The following is a 17,231-nucleotide window of genomic DNA, read 5'->3' as shown; positions in this document are numbered from 1 at the left end:
ATTTCTTTCTGGTTGAATGCGTATACATATATTGGTCCAATAATTGTCTCAGACACTGATCAATTATGACAAGCAGACGCTCATTGTGGCTAGACAGCATCTGCATTTTCACCAACTGGCATATTCATTTTACATAATAATACAGTACCAGGTTTAGGCTGGTTTGTACCTGTAGCTACTGTAGGTCTGCTGGCGTACAGTGTGTGTGTGTGTGTGTGTGTGTGTGTGTGTGTGTGTGTGGGGCACTCTACTTTTCCAGTAATCCTATTGTGAATGTGATACATTTGCACGGGTCAAAGCGTACAGAATAGAGGCTATCTATTTCCAGAGTAGTAGCGTGGTAGTATTAGAGTAGCAGCGTGGTAGTATTTTCTAAGCAAGCAAAACTTTGACATGAAACTTAGGCCTCAGTCAGGACAAGTCACCTTGAGAGAAACTCACATTCATGCACCAAACCAGACCAAAATACATCCATCCTGTTCACCAAACCAGACCAAAATACATCCATTCTGTTCACCAAACCACACCAAAATACATCCATTCTGTTCACCAAACCACACCAAAATACATCCATTCTGTTCACCAAACCAGGACAGACTTCAGGGGCAAAGAAAGCATGAGCAGAATTCTGTCCTAATATGCCAATGATTGTTAAAATGATTTCATGTCAAGGACTCCAACATTAATACCGCATGTATGGCCTCTAAACATGTATGGCCTCTAAACATGTACAGTATGGCCTCTAAACATGTATGGCCTCGTAGCATGTATGGCCTCTTAACATGCATGGCCTCTTAACATGTATGGCCTCTTAACATGTATGGCCTCTGAGCATCGGAAAATGTTTTTTTTTTTTTTAATATTCCACAATTCTGAAAAAAATATAAATAATAATAATGGCAGATCTACAAGCTCACAGGACAACGCATTGGGGCAGGCTGTCAACTCGTAGATCTGCTATTTTCAAAATATGGACCGCACGTTGAGAAGCACAGCCTGTGTTTTTGTTGCGCGATAACCCAGGCTTTACATTTTGACCCACCCTCGCGTCATGCGGCCACACATCAAAACCTCTGAAATAGCTTCCGCCCGCGGGCGGACAGATGGAGATGTATACGGTATCTAAACATAGTAAGATATGCAGGCACATGCCTATACATAGACACACACGAGTGCTGCAAACGCGGAGCAAAGAGTGAGCAACTTTTTCCGATCACGGGAATCATTAGCCGACTCATGTCAGTCCAGGGAGGGACAAATAATCAGCTATTTAATTCCCCTCTTGTAAATGCTTAATGTTATTTTGTCAGTCACACTCAGACATTTAACTGAGATTATGGCTCCATTTGTGAGTGTGCCAATGCGCTCTGAATGTCCGTCTGCCTGCCAGGAACTGCATGCACCTCGGACTTGAGCCAGTGAAGCCTCCGTCATGGAGGTTTGTAGATCCACCTGATCCCGCAGGTTGCCTGAGAAGAGATCTCACAGGGGGATAGGAGGAGCGGTTTATGTCTTTCTACACCCCTTTTGTCCAAATAAAATCTAAACAACGCATTCATTGCACTCATGATTGGATTGCACAATAATTATAGAGGCTTCCTCTACTCATATATATTGTTGTTTAGATGCCTATGTAGTCATCGCCTGTTAAAAAACAACTTAAATATAATGTAAACAATTACAGAAATAACTGTCGCCTCACAGTTTAGAAGGTCCTGCGTTCTGCGGATAAAAATTATAGTTAAAAAAGAGAGACATTTTGGATAGAAGTATGAGACCATGAAGGCACTATTGTGGAAAAGTTTAAAAGCTTTTAATAGTCTAGCTAATGCATATAGCAATAATATAAAAAATACGGTCATCAGGCTTTCATCAGGGTGATTAAAAGGTATTTTCTATTCTTGCTATGCATTATCCAGACTACTATGTGATCCACAAGAGTGCCTTGGTCTCATCCTGGCTGTGCACTACGTATATAGGGAATTACTGCCATGTCAAAATGGAACCAATAATATGAATAAAGGAACAGCAATATGAGTCAGCAGGAAACACTGTGTGGTTGTGAATCATTGTCACATGAGAAAACAACACAACCCCCCCCCCCTCACTCTTACAGGGACAGCCACATATTGCACTTTACTGTGATTGTGTACTATAAACTGTGAATACTCTAGCACTTTAAAAAATATATATTATACCTTCTCTTATTGCAACTTGCACTTCTCTTGTGACTTGTACTTTGCTGCTACTACTGTGTATTGTCTTTTGTGTATTGTCTGTCTGTTTTAAAAAGCGTTGATGTACTAATGCACTTTTGCCCAAGACAAATTTCCCCTTGTGGGACAATAAAGTACATCTCATCTCATCATCTCACATTCTTTCAAAAAGAGACAAAAGTATTCAAGGGTGGAGATACAGCCAACTATATCTCTACAAGTAGTCAACCATTACACTTAACCCATTTTGGGCGGGAACCCCTTTCTGGTGTTAGCATTATGTTATGCTTTAGCTAAAGAACGACTGACATGGAAACATAGCTTTTTCAGGAAACTGTCAGGATGTAGAACAAAAAGTTGCAATATAGTTGCATCCTTAATTATCTGTGACATGTATAGGAAAAGCTATATTGCATGTCATTGGTAGGCTGGAATGAACACCACCATGATAACCAGTTAAATGGAATGAATAACACATGACACTCTGTGCGTGCAGTACCCAGTACGTCCACTCTGGAGGGCCAGAGCCCAGCAGCCCTGGAGGCCAGCAGGAGACCAGCAGGGGGCGACAGAGACCCCTCGTCCCTGTCCGAGGACCCGAGGCCTGCAGCAGCAGCAGCAGCAGCATGGCTGAGCCCCCTGACTCCCGACCCCGGGCCCCTGACCTCCGACCCCGGGCCCCTGACCTCCGACCCCGGGCCCTGGCTCAGTGAGAGCCTGCTGGCCGAGTCCTGGTCCACCGTGGGGGACGCGGACCGCGAGGACACCAGGAGCCTGGAGGACGGCGGCAGCAGCGACGGCCACAGTCCCACGGCCGGGGAGGAGGAGGAGGAGGAGGAGGAGAACCACTCCTCCTCCATGTCAGACATGGTCCACCTGGAGAAGGAGGAGGAGGAGGAGGAGGAGGGCAGCGTGCTGAGCGTGCTGGGAGGGGACAGCGAGCTGGCCGAGCTGCAGCGAGAGGAGGAGGAGGAGGAGGAGCATGGGGGGGGGTTAGGGTCAGCGGAGTGGCCCCCCCGCCGCCTCATGCAGGCGGCCCCGCCCATGCCCATGCCCGTGGTCCGGCTGGAGCCGCCCTCCCACAACGCCACGCCCGTCCCCGGGCTCACCGCGGCCGAGCTGGGGCAGCTGCTGTCCACGCAGGCGCTGCACCCCCCTCCGGTCCTTTGCACCCCCCCTCCGGTCCTCTGCACCCCCCCTCCGGTCCTCGTCCCGGTGGGGAGGAGCCAACAGCCTCTCGACCAATCCCTCCATCCTGTGGAAGAAGAAGCTGCCACCGCCGCCGCCGCTGCACCGTCGCAGGGCGCCGCGCCACCGGCAAAGGCGGGGCCGGAGGAGGCGGGGCCGGAGAAGGCGGGGCCGGAGAAGGCGGGGCCAGAGGAGGCGGGGCCAGAGGAGCGGAGTGGGCCACATGCAGGCGCCGCCGGCGAGCTACCCATGATGCTGTGCGGCGCCGCTCTGGTCGCCGTCGTGGGAGTGGTGGCTTACGGCGCCGTGGTCTACTGCAGGAAATAGAAACCGCTGTCTCCTTTTGGACATCCTGTCGTAACACCCCCCCCCCATCCCCACCCCCCCCCCTCCCCAAACAATGTCTTGTGTTACTTACAGGGATGTTTTGTTGAATTCAGATCATTTCTGCTACCTCAGCTCACACACCAGGACTCAAGGCTGCATGGCCATCATTCTGCTCACACACCAGGACTCAAGGCTGCATGGCCATCATTCTGCTCACACACCAGGACTCAAGGCTGCATGGCCATCATTCTGCTCACACACCAGGACTCAAGGCTGCATGGCCATCATTCTGCTCACACACCAGGACTCAAGGCTGCATGGCCATCATTCTGCTCACACACCAGGACTCAAGGCTGCATGGCCATCATTCTGCTCACACACCAGGACTCAAGGCTGCATGGCCATCATTCTGGGCGGAGAAAGTCCTGTGATTTCAAGAATGTAAAAGAATATTATAATATATAATAATTCACTATTTTAAAGAACCCTGAAAATCTGAGCATTTGTTGTTGGGTTGTTGTTTTTTTTTTTTTTTTTTTTTTTGGTGTGTTTCTCTCTTGTCATTAAATCACACATAACTAACACAATAAATGCTGTTTTATACTTAAATTACAAAATATGTCATTGTTGTCGCCTCAACGATATGAACCCCGGTGTCTGTATTTTAAGACATTCAGAGATATTACCCGACATTGCCTGGAAGAAGAGCATTTGTAGACGCTTGTAGATCTGCCTTTTTTATGCTATTTGTCATACAATGACGTATAGTAGGCAAGGAAAGGAAAGGTACTATGTTTACCCAGGGTAACTGGACTAAGGAAAGGAAAGGTACTATGTTTACCCAGGGTAACTGGACTAAGGAAAGGAAAGGTACTATGTTTACCCAGGGTAACTGGACTAAGGAAAGGAAAGGTACTATGTTTACCCAGGGTAACTGGACTAAGGAAAGGAAAGGTACTATGTTTACCCAGGGTAACTGGACTAAGGAAAGGAAAGGTACTATGTTTACCCAGGGTAACTGGACTAAGGAAAGGAAAGGTACCATGTTTACCCAGGGTAACTGGACTAAGCTCAAGAACTTGTTTACAGCCAGGCCCTGCTCATAGAACATTTCATGGTAGGGGTTCAATGCCTTGCTCAAAGGGCACTTCAGCGGTGGTAATTTTAACGTGCCGGTCCGGGGATACGAACTATAGCGACCTTCCGATATCATCAAGAGCGCTCCGCAAACCGTTCGGCCACCGCTGCCCCAATAGTAGCCTATAGTAGGCAAGACTTGAGTGGTGAAGGATGGAGAGAGCACTGTCCACACAGGGCACGAGGGAGAATAAAGGTATATCAAGTAAAACTACTTTGCAATTGGAAATATTCTCGCTGCAAGTCCAGTTGAAAGCATTGACTCGCTGAAAGTGTTAATTGTGTAAAAATGTTTGTCGACTCACTTTTTTCACTGATGAAAACTGAATAAGAACTATAAGCTATGATGATTAAACCTAAGACCAATTATATGGACATGTTAGGGAGGGAGAGGAGTTCCCCTAGAAGTTAAATGAAGAGAAATAATTGTATTGTTTGGTTGTGCACAGGTGATACGCTCTGAAAATAGTGAGCTTCTATAGATAGTCTATTTTCAACCGGGTAAAACGTGTAAAATATGCCATTACGACACTACCAAGGCCCGCCGAAATGTATCTTAGTTGACTAAATCAACTGACGACTAAAATCTTATGGTATTTAGTCGACTAAAATGTTATGGTATTTAACTAGACCAAAACTAAAACTTTTCAGATGACTAAAAGTAAGACTAAATGGAAATGTATCTAAAAGACTGTGACTAAAACTAAATAAAAGCATTGCTGTCAAAATCAACACTGGAACAGGCCAACATCTCTGTGAAGTCTAAAGCCTGCCACCTACTGTTCATAAAGCCAAAGAGTATAGTTGTACCGTCTATGAAAGTTAATATCAAATCACCAGATAGATGTGAAATGCTCCTCGCTCACAGTCACATGGGAATATACACCGATAACACACCAGTGTACAGTCACATGGGAATATACACCGATAACACACCAGTGTACAAATATAGTAGGAGGATACGACAGGAAGCACGCACATCTCCAGAAATTCTACAGGTGCTGGTCAAAAATACGTACAATGAATTGATTAGTCTCTCAAGACAGACTGTTTTGACGATGGGATTCTCAGATTGTGATTTGATTAGATATAGTATCCTATATCTAATCAAATCACAATCTGAGAATCCCATCGTCAGGAAGCAGATCAGTGTGCGGACATCCCTTCCTTTTTCATTGCAAATATATAGTATAGTCACAAAATATAGAAACAATATATAATAATATGTTTGGTGGATCACCAAAGTGGTCAAGGCTCGACTAGCCTCGGAAACACAGACGTTTTTATTTCCAGGGAGAAATTTCCATTTGATCTTCATTAGGTCGTGTGGGGTTAGGGTTAGGGTTCATCAGGTCATGTGGGGTTAGGGTTAGGGTTCATCAGGTCATGTGGGGTTAGGGTTAGGGTTCATCAGGTCATGTGGGGTTAGGGTTAGGGTTCATCAGGTCATGTGGGGTTAGGGTTAGGGTTCATCAGGTCATGTGGGGTTAGGGTTAGGGTTCATCAGGTCATGTGGGGTTAGGGTTAGGGTTCATCAGGTCATGTGGGGTTAGGGTTAGGGTTCATCAGGTCATGTGGGGTTAGGGTTAGGGTTCATCAGGTCATGTGGGGTTAGGGTTAGGGTTCATCAGGTCATGTGGGGTTAGGGTTAGGGTTCATCAGGTCATGTGGGGTTAGGGTTAGGGTTCATCAGGTCATGTGGGGTTAGGGTTAGGGTTCATCAGGTCATGTGGGGTTAGGGTTATCAAATGAATCGAAACGTTGTCAGAATTCTCAATAAAGAACGTCTTTCTCGTATACCTGTAGTGAGCAGCGGGCTCACCACAAAACACACGCGCCCCCATTTCTCACGATCACCCCGAGAGGTTATTTTATTCTTGTGTTTAAGGTTATAGGCATAATGTTACTGAGGTTAAGGTTAGTAAGGTTAGGTTTAGGCATGTTAATATATTAATATGTTTAAGGTTATAGGCATAATGTTACTGAGGTTAAGGTTAGTAAGGTTAGGTTTAGGCATGTTAATATATTAATATGTTTAAGGTTATAGGCATAGTGTTACTGAGGTTTAGGTTAATAAGGTTAGGTTTAGGCATGTTAATATATTAATATGTTTAAGGTTATAGGCATAGTGTTATTACTGAGGTTTAGGTCAATAAGGTTAGGTTTAGGCATGTTAATATATTAATATGTTTAAGGTTATAGGCATAGTGTTATTACTGAGGTTTAGGTCAATAAGGTTAGGTTTAGGCATGTTAATATATTAATATGTTTAAGGTTATAGGCATAGTGTTATTACTGAGGTTTAGGTCAATAAGGTTAGGTTTAGGCATGTTAATATATTAATATGTTTAAGGTTATAGGCATAGTGTTATTACTGAGGTTTAGGTCAATAAGGTTAGGTTTAGGCATGTTAATATATTAATATGTTTAAGGTTATAGGCATAATGTTACTGAGGTTTAGGTCAATAAGGTTAGGTTTAGCCAGGCATAGTTTTACGTCAGGTTTAGGCATGTTAATATATTAATATGTTTAAGGTTATAGGCATAGTGTTACTGAGGTTTAGGTCAATAAGGTTAGGTTTAGCCAGGCATAGTTTTACGTCAGGTTTAGGCATGTTAATATATTAATATGTTTAAGGTTATAGGCATAATGTTACTGAGGTTTAGGTCAATAAGGTTAGGTTTAGCCAGGCATAGTTTTACGTCAGGTTTAGGCATGTTAATATATTAATATGTTTAAGGTTATAGGCATAGTGTTACTGAGGTTAAGGTTAGTAAGGTTAGGTTTAGGCATGTTAATATATTAATATGTTTAAGGTTATAGGCATAGTGTTACTGAGGTTAAGGTTAATAAGGTTAGGTTTAGCCAGACATAGTTTTACGTCAGGTTTAGGCATGTTAATATATTAATATGTTTAAGGTTATAGGCATAATGTTACTGAGGTTTAGGTTAATAAGGTCAGGTTTAGGCATGTTAATATCAATTATGTGCAAAATGTCATGTAGCTTATAATCTCTCCACATTTCTACAACTGTCAATAAAGGCTTAAAATATCACCCATAACACAAAACAGAAAGAAATATAGATGTTGACTTTATGTAAACTCTAAGCTGACAGTATTATTTAAATATATTAATTAAAATCCCCCCCTGAGGCCAAATTCGGAGAATCGTATAATATACTTAACCCATTAAAACTGGGAAAGCGTCGTTGTCATTATAGATTTTAGCACATTGGTTGGCGATTAAAAATAGCAGATAAACAAACTCATAGCGTATCACTTTGTTTTGCAAAGCTTCAAAGCTTGTAGATCTTGCACCTTTGGTGAATCGTGAACATTTGAGCAAATCTTTGAATACATTCTCTTTTTTAAAGCATTACAAAAAAATCTAGTTTTTGCTTCGGGGCTCCCTGGGGGGGGATGCATACTGCATAATGCTTGCAGGACCACTACTGATATACGTTTTTCAGTCCGTCCCATTTGTTGAATGAAAGTTTTAATGTACAGATCCGAATCCGATGCCATCATTTCCGGACAAAAATATATATCCCACAGATTTTTTTTATGACTCTGTGGCTTTTTTTTTCAACCAACCATTTTGTGACTGATAGGCCGATGTGTGTCTGTGGCTTTGAAACTTCTTGATTTCCACCGACTGCCAGTAAATAAAGAAGTAGAAGTCCATGGCTGTGGCTACGAAGCCCCTCCCACCGGCCTCTGCACACACTGAGCCATTGACGTGAGAAGAGGAAGGAAATTAAAGCGCTTCTTTGTTTAAAAAGATAAATAGTCGTGCACGCTCTGTCCTACAGGGCATGTACTGTAAGTAAACACCTTCACACACACACACACACACACACACACACACACACACACACACACACACACACACACACGCACGCACGCACACACGCTCTCCTGTAGCGTGTTCAACTGAGATGATCACTGTACAGTTGTATGCACGTGTAACGTTTCTAAATTCTTTATCCCACGATTTTGTAACCCAGTTTTCTTTTTTTCACCCAGTGCCAATTATCTAATGTAATCCTGGGCGCTACACTTCCTCTTCCAACCTGGGGGGGGGGGGGGGGGGGGGGCAGCGGACTGACCTCATGCCTCCTTCTATGCATGAGGAGTCCAAGCTGCTTCTTTTCACCTGACAGGGGGGAATTTCCCCGGCCGGACGTAGCGAGTGGAAGGGACACGTTATTCCGACCAGTTCCTTTCCCCTCCATCAGGCGCCCCGGCTGGCCAGGGGGAGGTAGTTTTTCAGTACAGAGACAGGAGATACCACAGACGGACGAACGGACAGACAGACAGACAGACAGACAGACGTATAGGAAGTTATGGAATTCTGGCCCAAATCACAGATCAATCACATTTATTGTTACACATTATTTGTTAATAATAATATTATTATATTATCAGAACAAATAATGTGTAACAATAAATATGTAACAGCGTATATAATATAGAGTAGGCCTACTGTATATATAATATACAGTAGGCCTACAGCGGTATTCTTGTATTTACTGAGAACAAGCCAACGGTGTCAGAGATTAGCCGTCCACACACACACACACACACACACACACACACACACACACACACACACACACACACACACAGAGTGCAAAACATATTCTTCCCATGCCTTCGGCCTGTTGGAGACAATAAGTTTAGAAATAAGGTTAGGTTTAGGCATATAGTTTTACTGGGGTTAAGGTTAGGAATAAGGTTAGGTTTAGGACGAACCTAGTCAACAGAGGTGGTCGGGCCTTTGCCGCCCGGGCACCCAGACTATGAAATGATCTACCGGTGCATGTAAGACTAGCACCATCTGTGCCTGTATTTAAGTCACTTTTGAAAACGTGCACCTTTACACAGAATGTTTTTTACCCTTTAGGAGATTGCTCATTTTTAACTGCTGCCATGTTGTCTTATTGTTTTTTTTTATGTTTCTAGTTTTTAAACTGCCCTTGATTATGATTTGCCATAATTATGTTGTTTGTGTTTTTTAACCTTGTACTGTACAGCACTTTGGAACCTTGCTCTGAAAGGTGCTATATAAATAAAGTTCATTATCATATAGTTTTACAGGGGGTTAAGTTTAGGAATAGGGTTAGGCTTTGGGGATTGGGTCGTCCACTCACAGTCAACAGTCTTTGTATTGAGTTTGTGCCTAAAATGTTACTGTAATTCTGCAAACTGTTAATAAATATTTCAATCAATAAGAGTTAGTGCACATTCTGTCATTTACTACATTTAACAGTCTGTTGTTCCTCAGCCTGCTGATAGGATCTCGTATGTATTCCGACACCCCTTTGGACTTTAGAGGGGGTGGGGGTGGGGTCTTCAACTGCTCACACCTCTAGCCTTCCGGGGGTGGGGTTGGGGGGTTGGTTTACGAGCCTCGCTCCCCCAGTGACGTCCTTGGCGGTGTGAACGACCCTCCTCCTCATATTGCCTCGCTGTGTTCCTGTCGGTACACCTGCTGTGAAGCTAGCTTATCAGTATTGTGCCTCTGGTCCCTGATGGTGTCATTGGGTCTCATTGCTTCATGACGCCTGAGTCCATACAGGGCCCTATTGGCCGTTATACGGCTGTCTGTCCCATGGCCAGGTCTTTCTCCACGTTCACCCCCATCATGCAGGCATCTGAAGGTCTTTCTCCACGTTCACCCCCATCATGCAGGCATCTGAAGGTCTTTCTCCACGTTCACCCCCATCATGCAGGCATCTGAAGGTCTTTCTCCACCTTCACCCCCATCATGCAGGCATCTGAAGGTCTTTCTCCACCTTCACCCCCATCATGCAGGCATCTGAAGGTCTTTCTCCACGTTCACCCCCATCATGCAGGCATCTGAAGGTCTTTCTCCACCTTCACCCCCATCATGCAGGCATCTGAAGGTCTTTCTCCACCTTCACCCCCATCATGCAGGCATCTGAAGGTCTTTCTCCACCTTCACCCCCATCATGCAGGCATCTGAAGGCGTCCGCCCTCTCCACTACTCATCCACTGATGGGGAAATGGTCGGAGCTCATATCCTTCTTCCTGTTGCCCACGACAGTAAAACTATAATAACATACAACTTTATTTGTATAGCACCTTTCATGACATGAAATGCCATCGGCACAAACATGAATACATGAATAAACGTGGTAAATAAATGAATGAAATAAAAGTTAAATCAACATGCTCAGAAATGGCGAAACAGCATCATATAATTATACTCTACCATGACGCGTTGCGAGCTTGTGGATCGGATAGTTTCGCTAAAAACATAATAATGGCTTAAGTGGTTAAGCCCTTTTGATGTTTTAATAATTCTGTTATGCTCATAGCTTGTACAGTACAGTAGGTCTGAAAAAAACAAGAGCAGTAATGCAATGAATAACCAAAAAATGTAAAGATCAATTAAAAGCAAGAGTGTATAAGTGGGTCTTGAGCTGTGCTTTAAAAATGTCTCCAGAGGCACAACAATCTCCTTGCCGTGTTGCCAACTCTTGTGAGAGAAATAAGCCAAACCCACCTCCAAAAACAAGCCTAAATCAAGCCAACTCTCAGCGACAGAAATAAGCCAAATCTTCCCTCGGAAAACAAGCCAAAACAAGTCCAATAATATCACCATATAATACTCATAAATACATATTTGATGCATTTATCATTATAAATACTATGCATGTTTATAATTATGAATGTTTTGGTCATTTATTTCGCTAAATTTCTATCCCACGATTTTGCAACCCAGTTTTTTCACCCAGTGCCAATTATCTAAAGTAATCCTGGGCGCTACACTTCCTCTGCCAACCTGGGGGGGGGGGGGGGGGGCAGCGGACTGACCTCATGCCTCCTTCTAAGCATGAGGAGTCCAAGCTGCTTCTTTTCACCTGACAGAGGGGAATTTCCCCGGCCGGACGTAGCGCGTGGAAGGAACACGTTATTCCGACCAGTTCCTTTCCCCTCCATCAGGCGCCCCGGCTGGCCAGGGGGAGGTAGTTTTAGAGACCAGGATTACAGCATGTTTTTGTGAGGGTATCTACCCTAGGGGCCATCCTCATTCTAAAGCGTCACCGTCTGAATTATTCTAAATACATAAAATAAATATAAATAATAAATAAATACATACATGATCCATGCGAGTAAGTGGAAGTTATCCATCTAAATACTACAATAACAGAACCATCTAAACACTACAATAACAGAACCATCTAAACACTACAGCATGCAGAGGAGAAGTCATAACAGAACCATCTAAACACTACAGCATGCAGAGGATAAGTCATAACAGAACCATCTAAACACTACAGCATGCAGAGGAGAAGTCATAACAGAACCATCTAAACACTACAGCATGCAGAGGAGAAGTCATAACAGAACCATCTAAACACTACAGCATGCAGAGGAGAAGTCATAACAGAACCATCTAAACACTACAGCATGCAGAGGATAAGTCATAACAGAACCATCTAAACACTACAGCATGCAGAGGAGAAGTCATAACAGAACCATCTAAACACTACAGCATGCAGTCATAACAGAACCATCTAAACACTACAGCATGCAGTAATAACAGAACCATCTAAACACTACAGCATGCAGAGGAGAAGTCATAACAGAACCATTTAAACACTACAGCATGCAGTCATAACAGAACCATCTAAACACTACAGCATGCAGTAATAACAGAACCATCTAAACACTACAGCATGCAGAGGAGAAGTCATAACAGAACCATCTAAACACTGACTACAGCATGCAGAGGAGAAGTCATAACAGAACCATCTAAACACTACAGCATGCAGAGGAGAAGTCATAACAGAACCCTCTAAATACTTACAAATAAAAGTTTTATTTTTTAATCCTGAAAGTGTTTGAAAAATGTAGAATAATTGCATTTTGCAACATACCCTGGTACATTTTGAACACTCTTCTGGGAGTCCCTGGTACAACACTCTTCTGGGAGTCCCTGGTACAAAGGATTATCAGACGGGAGCCATAAATACATATCATTTTGAACACTCTTCTGGGAGTCCCTGGTACAACACTCTTCTGGGAGTCCCTGGTCCAAAGGATTATCAGACGGGAGCCATAAATACATATCATTTTGGGGGTCCTCGACATAAAAAGGTCTGAGAACTCCTGATTTAGAAGGAATTTGTAGAATGGGCTTCAGGTTAAATCCGGTTAAAACACCGGACACAGAGGATTCTACTGCACACTAAAACAATAAGTCAACCATTACTTCAGTTGGAAATCTGTCACTTCTGTCATGCTTCAAGAGAGGTTCACATGACAAATGTATATAAATGATGTGTAACTCTAGAGTGTTTATCCCAGAGGGTTCGGAGGTGTGAGGGATTAGTTTGCGGTTGTTAATTTATGGTTTTGACCCTGAATGGAAGCAGGGAAAGATGGATGGATAGACCATGGTCTGCGGTTCTACGTCTTTATCAGCAGACTGCACCTAACAGGAAACACGCACGCAAAGTAAACACGCACACACACACATGCAAGCAGGCACACACACGCACGCACACATGCAAGCAGGCACACACGCACGCACACACACACATGCAAGCAGGCACACGCACGCACGCGCACGCACACATGCAAGCAGGCGCACGCACACACACACACACACACACACACACACACACACACACACACACACACACACACACACACACACACACACACACACACACACACACACACACACACACACACACACTACCATTTTTCTTTTAAAGCTGCTACAGTATGTAACTTCCACAACCTGACCTGCCCTGGTGGAGACCTGTCCTATTATAGCGCCACCAGGAGGCCACAACCTGACCTGCCCATATGGAGACCTGTCCTATTATAGCGCCACCAGGAGGCCACAACCTGACCTGCCCTGGTGGAGACCTGTCCTATTATAGCGCCACCAGGAGGCCACAACCTGACCTGCCCTGGTGGAGACCTGTCCTATTATAGCGCCACCAGGAGGCCACAAGCTGACCTGCCTGGGTGAAGACCTGTGCCCCGAGGGGCACTTTTTCTACTTTATTTATTTGACTACAATAACAATAATCTTACCAATCACATTCCTGTCTGGCAATAACTCTTTTTCAGCCCTGCACGCAGCATACAGTATATCAGTGCCTCCGATATAGTGTCATTGTTTCCAAAAATGATTGTATCTCTGTGTTCAACCATGACCGATGTCTTAACCAGGCCTGAAAGGGGAACTTCTGGAACCAGTCCGTTGATATTTAAAACTGATAAATGCAACTTCTCAAAAAAGCACCAGCGTTTATTTGAAGAGGGAGTCGGCGTTGTTGTCACACAGACACTGCGTGCCGTTATTAACCATTAACGTTTATGAGCTCATCTGTCAAAAACCCTCGTGTGTTCATGACAGGTCTGTCCATAGAGGATCAATATAAAATACACATTAAACATTTAGACCTGAGCTCTTTTCTGAAAAACCGGTTTCTGTATGTCAAGGACCCCCAAAATCAATATGTATTTACTATTTGGCATCTGACCCCAATCTGAAAATGTGTTGTTCCAGAAGAAAAGATATGAGTTAAAAATATTCTGAAAGAATATATATTCGCCAAACATTTTTCACGATTAAAAATAATAGCAGACCTAGAAGCTCGTAGCGCGCCACTCGGTGGCGCGCTACGAGCTTGTAGATCTGCTATTTTTCAATAGCTAAAGTATAACATAATGCTTAGTTAAAACACCAACTCTCAGAGTTGGGCCTTTTACTGAGTATGATCTAATAGATATACTGTATCTGAGATATACTGTATCTGAGTCTTGGGGTCATTTTCAGTCAGTTTCACGGGCGTATCATTTTAGGGAGGAATATTAAGTCCACCAATACCTGGTTGAATTGGCGTAAAATATGAAATGATTTGATTCACACATTTCAAATAGATCGCGCCATTCAATTGTGCTCTGAATGTTTATGCAATAAATTGCAGTGCTAAATTGCAGTACTGCAATTATAGGCTACTTAAAATGCACGTGTCAGTATAGGCTACTCTTTTATTTATTCATTTCTATCTCTGGACGTGCCCAAATAAGGGTCCGTTTGGGTTGCATTTGGCATCCTGCATGAGTCCAACATCAGAGTAAAGAAAAAAAATAATTATGGTTTCACGGCAAACTCATTATGGACCTTACAGGACCTTGACAATTAAATGTTACCACAAATAAATAAAATGACCTTGGAAGAGCACGCCATGCTGCTGACCTTTGACCTTTGACCTTGGAAGAGCACGGCATGCTGGAATGCTGCTGTGGAGTTTAACAGCCATGTTGGGTTGTCAGTCACCTCTACCAGAGTTGAGCAGCCGAGTCAAGGTTGTGTGAGAACACAGCGTCACCCCATTAGCAGCAGTGATGTGATAGGCTCACACACCTTACTTAGGTAAAACTACGAGTAAGACGCGCAAACGCGGGAAGCAAACGCACTCAGCTCCATATATGGGCACAAAAGGGGCCAGGTCCACAACAAACAAATCACTGGCCCCTTTTGTGCCCATATATGGAGCTGAGTGGACCTGGCCCCTTTTGTGCCCATATATGGAGCTGAGTGATTGCTGATGCAACACACTCCATATTTGGATAGCGGGACAGACAGACAGACACACAGACATGATCTGCTAGGTCTCATAGTAAGTGCTCACTGCATTCGCAATCAATACTACCATGTAGATACATATACTGTACTCTGTTACAGGAGTACCGTATTAAAAATGTACTATAGAGTAATAGTATACGTATAAGTGTCCGCATCAAGTACTGTACTCATTGTGCAGGATGTCACATGATGTCAGCTGATCTGCAAGCTTTGTGAGCTTGTAGATCTGATGATGTTCAAAATGGCCGAACAATATATATAGGGCTGAAGTGGTTGATGCATGTTTTTTAATAATCAAAATCTACAAAGTAAGTGTAGTAACTAACGTTTTGAAATAATACAAAAAATTGTCAATACTGAAGAAAGTAAAAAATACTTGAGTATATGTACTTAGTTGTTCATGTACTGTACTGTACTGTATAAAAACAAAAGTACAATATGAATCTCTGCAAACGTCCTAAGCTCTGCTCTTTTCACCATTATTGTTTCTAATGGTTATTTGACAGTTTTAACGTCTACATTTCAATTCAGAGCTGCACAACAAGGCCTCGATGTAACTGTTCTGTTCTACCCCGGATTTGAACCGAGTTTCCAGCGTAAACCTTGCTGGCATTTTGACCGTTGACAACAGAGCCCTGTTGTGACGAAAAGAGCTGAGCCAGAAGGCAAAGCTCTCCCGTCTACGGAGCCATCTTTGTTCCTATACTCTCACCTATATGGTCAAGAAGAAGTGTTCCTATACTCTCACCTATATGGTCAAGAAGAAGTGTTCCTATACTCTCACCTATATGGTCATGAAGAAGTGTTCCTATACTCTCACCTGTGGTCATGAAGAAGTGTTCCTATACTCTCACCTGTGGTCAAGAAGAAGTGTTCCTATACTCTCACCTGTGGTCAAGAAGAAGTGTTCCTATACTCTCACCTGTGGTCATGAAGAAGTGTTCCTATACTCTCACCTGTGGTCAAGAAGAAGTGTTCCTATACTCTCACCTGTGGTCAAGAAGAAGTGTTCCTATACTCTCACCTGTGGTCAAGAAGAAGTGTTCCTATACTCTCACCTATATGGTCATGAAGAAGTGTTCCTATACTCTCACCTGTGGTCATGAAGAAGTGTTCCTATACTCTCACCTGTGGTCAAGAAGAAGTGTTCCTATACTCTCACCTATGGTCAAGAAGAAGTGTTCCTATACTCTCACCTGTGGTCATGAAGAAGTGTTCCTATACTCTCACCTATATGGTCAAGAAGAAGTGTTCCTATACTCTCACCTGTGGTCATGAAGAAGTGTTCCTATACTCTCACCTATATGGTCAAGAAGAAGTGTTCCTATACTCTCACCTGTGGTCATGAAGAAGTGTTCCTATACTCTCACCTATATGGTCAAGAAGAAGTGTTCCTATACTCTCACCTATATGGTCATGAAGAAGTGTTCCTATACTCTCACCTATATGGTCAAGAAGAAGTGTTCCTATACTCTCACCTGTGGTCAAGAAGAAGTGTTCCTATACTCTCACCTATGGTCATGAAGAAGTGTTCCTATACTCTCACCTATATGGTCAAGAAGAAGTGTTCCTATACTCTCACCTATATGGTCATGAAGAAGTGTTCCTATACTCTCACCTATATGGTCAAGAAGAAGTGTTCCTATACTCTCACCTGTGGTCATGAAGAAGTGTTCCTATACTCTCACCTATATGGTCAAGAAGAAGTGTTCCTATACT

At 43.4% G+C, this 17,231-nt stretch overlaps 1 protein-coding gene across 1 annotated transcript; it reads left to right on the top strand.

The window, feature by feature from the left end:
• Positions 1-2,842: 2,842 nt before the first annotated feature.
• On the top strand, positions 2,843-5,550 carry LOC308311035 (uncharacterized protein; the record flags this gene model as incomplete). Its single annotated transcript, XM_080757532.1, has 3 exons — positions 2,843-2,850; positions 2,927-4,734; positions 5,252-5,550. 2 exons carry the CDS (start codon positions 2,843-2,845, stop codon positions 3,729-3,731), a joined length of 813 nt encoding a protein of 270 aa, XP_080613658.1. The 3' UTR covers positions 3,732-4,734; positions 5,252-5,550.
• Between the last annotated feature and the right edge of the window lie 11,681 nt (positions 5,551-17,231).

This window comes from Protomyctophum bolini, assembly GCF_963924005.1.
Source record: "Protomyctophum bolini genome assembly, chromosome: 23".
NCBI classification, from domain to species: domain Eukaryota; kingdom Metazoa; phylum Chordata; class Actinopteri; order Myctophiformes; family Myctophidae; genus Protomyctophum; species Protomyctophum bolini.
Note: the sequence above shows the minus strand (reverse complement) of the source record. Positions and strands in the feature narration are given on the sequence as shown.